The sequence below is a fragment of the Rissa tridactyla genome, chromosome 2 (assembly GCF_028500815.1).
Source record: "Rissa tridactyla isolate bRisTri1 chromosome 2, bRisTri1.patW.cur.20221130, whole genome shotgun sequence".
NCBI classification, from domain to species: Eukaryota; Metazoa; Chordata; class Aves; order Charadriiformes; family Laridae; genus Rissa; species Rissa tridactyla.
Genome location: NC_071467.1, coordinates 92,359,403 through 92,368,573, shown reverse-complemented (window position 1 = coordinate 92,368,573; position 9,171 = coordinate 92,359,403). Strand labels below are relative to the sequence as shown.

Sequence of the window (9,171 nt, the reverse complement as noted above, 5' to 3'; positions counted from 1 at the left end):
CCCGTGTCATTTCTGACCACAAAGTGCATTTTTTGGGGGGCACGGCTCCGGAGCGCCGCCACACAGCCCTGCCTGCTCGCTCCCTCGCAGCCGCGGGACAAGGGCACCCGCCGCCGCAGGCCCACACCGCCGCCTCACAGCTCCCGCCGGAGCCCGCCCCGGCCCCGCCGAGCCCCCTCAGCAGCTTCCAGCGAAGCCACCGCCCGCAGCCCAGCCTCCCCGCGGCGCTGGAGACGGTACCCTGCCTGGGGAGGGAGTGGGCGGGCGCCATCTCCTCAGCTGAGGGCGCGGCGGCTCCAGCGGGGCGGGGTTTGCCGTCTCCTCCTCCTCCTACTGCTCCTCCTCCCGCCCTCACTCTCCCTTGTCATGGCGGCCCCGGCCCTGACCTTCGTCCGGAGGTTGTGTTGGCGGCCACTCCGCGATATAAGGTGAGCCCCCATCGCCGTCGCACCGCCTCAGCGGCCGGGGGTTCCGGCGCCGTCCTGCCCTGGGGAAGGGACCGCGCCGCGAACGGCCGTCTCCCCGCCGCGCTCCCGGGGTGAGTGGTCGGCAGCGAGCCCTGGGCGGCCTTCCCGCCGCCGCGCGCCTCCGGCGGGGCCCCCCTGGTCGGGGGGGGCGGGGGAGCAGGCAGCGGTGGGGCCGGGGGTGTAATCGCCGTGGGGCGGCGGGAGGACCCGGCCGTTGCCTCAGGCCTGAGCAGCCCCATCTCCCTCCTGCCGGGGCACGGCCTGGAAATCGGCTGCCTTCTTGGCTGTGCCGCTCGGTGAGCTGGGTTAGCTGTCTCTGTATGGCCCCGCACCTGCCGGGGTTAGTGGGCAGGACGAAACCTTGCTTTCATCTTAAGACGAAGGAGAACGCTTCCTGCTTAGGAGAGGGCCCCTTCCAGCCATACCGCCTGCCTTCGGGGTGACTGAACGTGCTGTGGGGAGGGGGAGACCTGCATTTCATGCCCTCCTCAAACACGGCCTAAACCCTCGTGTTTCGGTCTCCTGAGGCAAATGTATAACCAGTGAAGAAATTGTTGTTTAGGCTGGGGATAAGGCATCCAAAACACTACTGAAATACAGAGAAGAAAGTGTGATTATGTGTTTTCCTGTTTGTTTTTTTTTCTTTTTCCCTGCCTTGTCAGTCACACAAACTTAATCGTGTGTCCAGGTCATTAAGCCTTCTTGCTAAGACTACTCCGGCTTTCCAAATAGTGATCGATGTAATATCTCCTGTGGTGTGCCTTTATTGCATACTACTTTTAAGCTGTTTGCAAATAAAGTGCCATATGCTGTAGTGCGCACTGTGGCAGCAGAGCACCTTCGGCGGGAGTTGGGCTGTGGGAAGCAGAAAGGATGGATTGACTTGCTAGTAGGCTTAAAGTTGCAGGATTAACACTTTGTTTTTATTGAAAAAGCTTAAATTGGAAGCTGCACTGTAAAACTGCTTATGTATGAATAAGAGTTAGAAAAGATGCCAGTTTGTAGAATTGCCTCTTCCTATCAAAAGTAGCTTAATAAATACACAGTTAAAGAAAAGTAAGCATTTGGTGGTTTAAGTATACTTGGTAAGCAAGTTCCTAAGTAAAATAGTGAAGCAGGCATCATCATACCAATAGATTAAAGACCTCTCATACTTTGATTGTTAACAACATGCAAATTCAACTGTTACAATGCACACTTTCATAAGTGAAATGCTTTTACTCAAGTATCTGTTAGGCATGACTGCATCTTGACCAGAAAACTGTAGTTATTTATGCATTAAATTGTAATATTTTTCTCCCCAAGTTTTGTGAGAAATTATTTGAAGTATGTACATGTACAGAGAATACAAATTGTGTGATAAGCCTGACTTCTGCCCTCATTTAAATAAATAACTCTTTAGGCAAGCTTTCTACAGGTAAATAATTTAATATAGCGAAGTTGTTACCGTTGGAGGGAAAGCAATTCTAAATTGGAAAATATGTAAAAGGCTGGCCTGATGGACATCATTAGGCTAGTGGAGTTAGATGTATTTGAAACAGCAAGATTCTATATGAGAATAAGGTAATAAATCAATATTAATAATGGGTTAATGTTTTTAGTATATAATCAGATATAATACAGGAAAATGGTGCAATTTTTTCCAATGGTGGAACACCAGACAGGTGGGCTTTATTTTCTATATCAGCAGTATACTAGCAGAATTGTATCAAAGACACTGGCAGTCTTGCTGCACCAAGGAATTTAGGAAGCTTTTTTTTGCAGTCCAAAATCGAAAAAAAGAGGCATATCCATGGAGCACTGGGGGAGGAAGACTCTTACAAATATAAGGACAAAATGCAACAGTTCTCTTATTTTGTTTTGGTTTTGTGGTGGTGTTTTTTTTTCTTTTCCTAAGTAAGATATTCCTAATCCTTTCAGACATGGAGCTGTGAGTTCCATGGTCTCTTCTCCCACATACCTACTTCTTGTCCTGCCCTGTTGCAATATGTAATTTCTCCAAGTTTAAATTTGCCCAAGGGGTGGGAACGCTGACACAAATGCACATTTAGAAGAGTCTTGCTGGGACTGTAGCTATTCAACAGTCTTTGCATTCAGCTCTTTGAGATCGGAGCCCCCCACAACTCTACTGCTATGAGGCAGGCTGCATTTGCATTTATGGCAGGTCAGACCTCTTGGAGCAGAACGTTGGCTGCTGGGAAACCTCCATCCATGCTACCCTTGTTTTGAGGGTTTTCTTCAGGCTGTTTGTAGTATGATCCCAGCACTGAAGGCCTGTCTGTGGCTGGAGGATGTCTCCTGATTTGATGTAATCTGGAAGGGATCTAACTCGTATGTGCCAAGACAGCTCTGCAGCACAAACTGGGAGATGGAGTTAGCGTCATTTTAGAGACTTGCTCCGAGAGCGTTCTCCTGGTCCAAACTAAGACAGTAACATAGTCGCACCCTAACTTCCTAGTTGGTACAGTTATCTCAGCAACTTTAAAGGTCAGATTTTATCAAAGACTGATCTTTCCATAAGCTACTCTTTTATTTCTCAGCAGCTCTGAAGAGCCTTTTTCAGAGGAGCACTCTTAAATGCTGGTCTTTATTTAAAGTGGATTGAAAAATGGTTAATTTTCCCTTGAGCTGTTGGCTTGTCCTTGCTTAGGTGGCCTTGTTGGTCTTTGCCCATGCCTGGAATACTTCCTGCTTAGAAAAAGTCTGTCTGTACTACAGTATCTGCTCTTCAGCTTGAGAGGCAGCAATCTTAAGTGTTCAGGTTCACTGCCATCCTGGCTCTTGAGCAGTGTCTCAAATCTCTTCTTGGTTTCCCTGCGGCATTTTCTGACAAGACATCTGCATGTTTACAGCCCAGCCACACAGCAGGAGTGTCGTGGTTTGGGGCTGTTGCTATTAAATCCCAGCACAATATGCAACGGTCCTTATTCAGTCTCCCCAGCCCTTTTCTATTTCTGCCTGGGAATTAATTGAACCTGCTCCTGCATTGCATATCCTTGGTGCTACAGTTGAATTGTTTGTTCGTTATACCAAGGGCCCTTTGATACATTTATGGCAAAGCAGGACATTATAACCCTTGCATCTACTCCTTTTCCTGTCTCTGACTGCAGCTCTTTTCTGCCTTCCCTTCCACTAAGCCGGTCAGGTGAAAGGGCCCAGGGGGTTTGTCTTTGCCCTGGAACTGTGTGTGTTGTGAGGAAACTCCTCTGTTGAGGATGGAGGAAGAACTGGTCTCTTGCAGCTGAGAGATTATTTCTGGCTTCATCGAATAGCTGTGCTCTTGGGCCTCTGTCAGGGAGAAGAGGTCGGTATTCCAGGTCATTCCCTGAAAATGCTTCTTTATTGCTGTTAAAGGTTTATCAACTGCATCATGGGTTTTCATTTGCTTGTTTTTAACTCGTGAGGAGGATGGAAACACAGTCTTCCACTGCTACAGATATGCAATGAAGTTTCCTGCATTTGAGAATAATTGCAGATGTCAGCACACCCGAAACACATGTAGGCCTTGCTTTGTGGAAAACCTCTTTGAGGCTACCATCATCCTGGAGATAACGAATAAGTTTAGTAGTCTTCCTTCTTCTGTCTTGTTTCTTTCTTCCAGGTTTGGCCATGAGGAGCTAATCGGCCTCCGAGGGAATCTGCCTTGTATCGCTGTAGTGGGAAACGTCTAGTCCTTTCTGTCAATCCTGTTCAGATAGCTGTGGTTGGATACGGACATACAAATTTTAATAGCTTTGTTCTGATGTTCTCATGCTGGCTGATCAAAAAGGACACTATTCCCTCTTCACTTCTCACCCACTTTCCTGCTGCCAGGCCCTATTTCTGTATTGCAGCTGCTGCTTTCCTTCTCTTTTCTACTGCCCGCTCTCACCCCCAATCCAACCCCCTTTTACAAGGAGGAGGACTGGATTTTGTAGTGTTTCTCTCAAGTAATATATCAGACTGTATTCTTAAAAACCCTGTGTGCTAACACTGTTCTGTGGGTCTGTACCAAAACCACTGGTGCTGGCAGAAGAAGTTGCTTTTATGCCTGAAACTTTTGCCCATATGTTAGGTCTTGCCTGAGTTGGATATGTTTTCCCTCCTGATCTGAGCATGGCATAGGCAGCAGGTGTCCTGCGGCCTCCTGAACATCTGCCCACCAGCTTCCCACCTGCTAGCAGCTGCGTGGGAATGCATCCTGGCACGTTGGCACAGGGAATGTGTCCATGTACAGGGCTGTGTTTTACCCACAGCAAAAAATGCATGCCCTGATCGTACACCAGGGATGCCCCATGGAGTATGCTTTTTACTCCCTGTTGCTGTCTTACGTGGGTTCTTGTGTTTTGGTTTCCGAGTCTTAAGTCATGACTCTCAGTGCTGTGTCTCAGGCTGAACTACCTTGCCTTGCTCAGCTGTTTGCTATGCCGAATCATAGGGTTGTAAGGGACCTCTGGAGATCATCTAGTCCAACCCCCCTGCCAGAGCAGGGTTGCCTAGAGCAGGTTGCACAGGAACGCGTCCAGGCAGGTTTTGAATGTCTCCAGAGTTGGAGACTCCACCACCTCTCTGGGCAGCCTGTTCCAGTGCTCTGCCACCCTCAAAGTAAAGAAGTTCCTCCTCATGTTTAGGTGGAACTTCCTATGCTCAAGTTTGTGCCCGTTACCCCTTATCCTGTCCCTGGGCACCACTGAAAAGAGCCTGGCCCCATCCTCCTGACACCCACCCTTTAAGTATTTATAAGTGTTGATAAGGTCCCCCCTCAGTTGTCTTTTTTCCAGACTGAAGAGACCCAAATCCCTCAGCCTTTCTTTGTAAGAGAGGTGTTCCAGTCCCCTAATCATCTTGGTAGCCTTTTGCTGTACCCTCTCCAGCAGTTCCCTGTCCCTCTTGAACCGGGGAGCCCAGAACTGGACACAGTACTCCAGGTGCGGCCTCACCAAGGCAGAGTAGAGGGGGAGGATGACCTCCCTCGACCTGCTGGCCACACTCTTCTTGATGCACCCCAGAATGCCATTGGCCTTCTTGGCCACAAGTGCACATTGCTGGCTCATGGTCATCCTGTTGTCCACCAGGACTCCCAGGTCTCTTTCAGATGAGCTGCTCTCCAGCAGGTCAGCCCCCAACCTGTACTGGTGCATGGGGTTATTCCTCCCCAGGTGCAGCACCCTACACTTGCCCTTGTTGAATTTCATAAGGTTCCTCTTTGCCCAGCTCTCCAGCCTGTCCAGGTCTCTCTGGATGGCAGCACAGCCTTCTGCTGTGTCAGCCACCCCCCCCCAGCTTTGTGTCATCAGCAAACTTGCTGAGGGTGCACTCTATCCCCTCATCCAGATCATTGATGAATATATTGAAGAGGACTGGACCCAGTGCTGACCCCTGGGGAACACCACTCATCACTGACCTCCAACTAGACTCTGTGCCCCTAATCACAGCCCTCTGAGCTCTGTCTTTCAACCAGTTATCTACCCACCATACTGTCCATTCATCAAGCCCACACTTCCTAAGCTTCCCTATGAGGATGCTGTAGGAGACCATGTCAAAAGTCAAGGCAGACAACATCCACTGCCCTCCCCTCATCTATCCATCCAGTCATGCCATCATAGAAGGCTATCAGATTAGTCAGACATGATTTCCCCTTGGTGAATCCATGTTAAGTACTTCTGATAGCTTTCTTTTCCTCCACATGCCTTGAGATGACACCCAGAACGAGCTGTTCCCTCATCTTTCCAGGGACGGAGGTGAGGCTGACCAGCCTGTAGTTCCCTGGGTCCTCCTTCTTGCCTTTTTTGAAGACTGGAGTGACACTGTCTTTCCTCCAGTCCTCAGGCACTTTGCACTCCAGGACCTTCCAAAGATGATGGAGAGCATCCCTGCAATGACTTCCTCCAGCTCCCTCAGCGGTCTTGGGTGCATCCCATCGGGACCCATGGACTTGTGAATATCTAACTGATCCCTCACTCGATCCTCCTCAACCCAGGGGAAGTCTTCTTCTCTCCCTGTTACTTTCTCCAAAGTCTGGGACTCTGGAGGGCTGGGCCGAGCAGTAAAGACCGAAGCAAAGAAGTCATTCAGTAACTCCACCTTCTCCGCATCCTCCGTCACCATGGCTCCTGTTTCATTCAACAGTGGGCCCACAACTTCTCTGGTCTTCCTTTTGCCTGCAGTATACTTGTAGAAGCCCCTCGTGTTGAGTTTGACATCCTTAGCCACGTTTAATTCCAAGGCAGCTTTGGCTTTCCTGGTTTCATCCCTGCACGCTCTGGTGGCATTCTTGTAATCCTCCCAAGTGGTCAGTCCCTTCTTCCACTTACTGTAAACTTCCTTCTTCAGCCAGTCAGCATTTTATTTCTCTGTGACAGATTTCTGTTTATCAGCTGTCCTTGGCTTACGCTGGATTCTGTAGGTCTCAGGTGCTTTGCTCTGCTCCTCCTGCTCGAGATAACTGTGTTTATCTTCTCAAACTTCCCTTCAGTAGGTCAGGCCTCTAGTTATAGTTGATGCTTTTGACCCAAGTTGTCTTGCCTAACCTTTGACTAATGTGGACCACAGATCCTTTCCTGACCACCAGAAAAGCAAGCAGAGCACATAACTGCCTTGATTTTATACATATTTTTTTTTCCCAAGCTTAGTCTTTTCTGCTTTGGTGTAGATCAATAAAAAGTTTAGAGAGCTCATCATATTTCCCTTACCTTTTAAATAGTAATAATTTTCTTTTAATCTATATTTTAAAAAAAAAATTTAAAAATCACATTCTTTCCTTTCTTGAAACCTTGCCCAATTTGACTTTCACAGTAACTTTTTGTGAAATACTGGTAAAATCAGGTTCCCCCAGCACTGTGACTGTAAGGTGCTTTCAGAGTCTTTCAGAAAGGGTCTTCATACCACCGAAGAATCTTGAATTTCTCTTTTCCTTTAAGAGTTGGGATTCTGAAACATAGCCACCAGAGTAAACTCCTCCACTGTCTTTTGAATACTGAGCTTAACTAGTCAATGGAAAATAAACAGTTAAATCTCTTCATGGGAGGCTTTTTCTGCAAATACTAATGTTAATTGCATGAGTTACTACATCTTGTTTGTGCATGCTGATTTACCAATATGACTTAAAAGACAAAAGGTAGTGGTGAAATGACTGAACAGTTGTCCAGAAAAGCACCTTAATAAACTTAAGTCCTTATTTAAGCACTGTCTTAAACTGTTTTGAACAGTAATACACGCAGCAGTTAAAATCAACAAAATGAAATCTGGAGCAGCAAGCTCGCCAACTGTATGTAATTGAGTCAGATTCGACAGTTCACAGCTAATATCAAGCCAAGGTGTCTGGAAGTCCTGAAGATGTATTTGCTTAGAACGCAGCTTTCTGTTGTAGTTAATCTGCTTTGTAGCAGCTGTTCATTGAAGTCAGTGTGACCTTGTCAGCTTTGTCTGCTTAACTCAGTGATCACTAGGTGGTTCTGTAGCAGCTTTGCTGCCGAGTTCAAAAGAATCTGATAGTGTGAATGCAGATAAGGTGGTGGTTAATTACACTTTTTGTCTTTGAATTTTGTTAGGCTTGAACAGCTATTCTCTCCAAAGTGGGTTCTCAAGTAGCTTCCACTTGACATGAAGAACCACAGTTTGTTTCTGCTCTTGCTTTTTAAGATTTCTCTCTCCATCAGAAGTTAGTTATGAGTTTCTTGTGGAGAATGTAAATAAGTTTTTGAATGTTTGGGGTTTTTAAAATTTAATATGGTGCTATGAATTAATTTTGAGCTTTTACTAGGGTAAAAGATACTGTCTCTGAATAATTCTAAGGAGCTACTAATTTCTCTCTTTCCTTCTACTTCACCCTCTGTGCAGATTATGTTCTGTCTGCAGCTGTGATCTAGTGAAGAGAGCAAGGAAACTATACTTCATTCTTACATAGCAGTCTTCATTAGGATGGAAATTGGTCTATTTAGCAAATTTTTTGGAACATGGCACGTATGAAGAAATGAAAAACGCTTGAATGTCAGGAATTCAGAATTCATAGTGCAAAACATGACATTCTACCTGGGCTTGATATGCAGACTCAATTCACTGCAATGAACCTTGTTTACAAGTAACATCCATTTGTAGTAATGCCAAAGTAGACCCCAGAGGTTTTACTGGTAGTTAACTTTGTGAGAGTGAACACATAGAGGAGATTGAACCAGTTATGTCAGTCTCTTCTTTTTTCCACTTTATTGTTGTATTCAGCATAAGAATATTTGTGGGTTTTTCCCTATTTCCTGACTGTTCTATTTTAGAAGAATAATTTAAATGTTGATCGGTGTGAAACAGTCTGCCTTAAAACTATTATATATAGATATTCAGTTCAGATTGCATGTTTCTTCATTATTCTGAGGTCGTAAATGATTGAGCCTTTCTATTGTGATGAGCCCACTGATTACAGTGAACATTTTTCAGGTTCTCTTGAAGTTCATTATAATAAAATGTAGACTGTAATCAGTAAACTCCAGCAAAAACTGTGAGGTAAGACTTTAAAGGTCTTGTTAAACCATCCTTTATTTCACAGAGGAACAGAAACCATTGCCAAGTAATTCGGTACTAGATACTCCACCAGAAAAGAGGAAGCAAAAGCTCTCTTGGAATGAGTTCTGGAAGGCTTTTTTCTTGTATCAGAACTCAGGCTTTAAGTCATGGAATAAGTGGTGCTATTTGTTTGGCTTCGGAGAGGTCTGGCAGTGATTAAAATGTAGCAACG

The 9,171-nt window shown here is 46.2% G+C and overlaps 1 protein-coding gene across 3 annotated transcripts in view; it reads left to right on the top strand.

Annotated features, from left to right (window-relative positions):
* The first annotated feature begins 300 nt into the window (after nt 1–300).
* Nucleotides 301–9,171, top strand: part of ECI2 (enoyl-CoA delta isomerase 2) — a 32,566-nt gene continuing 23,695 nt past the window's right edge. Inside the window, exon 1 of one of the 3 annotated variants that reach the window (XM_054191503.1) lies at nt 301–428. In XM_054191503.1, coding sequence (XP_054047478.1) covers nt 367–428 — 62 coding nt within the window. In that variant the 5' untranslated portion in view covers nt 301–366. Of the gene's footprint in view, nt 539–9,171 lie in introns of all 3 variants that reach the window. The other 2 variants (XM_054191504.1, XM_054191506.1) reach the window with 2 other exon arrangements.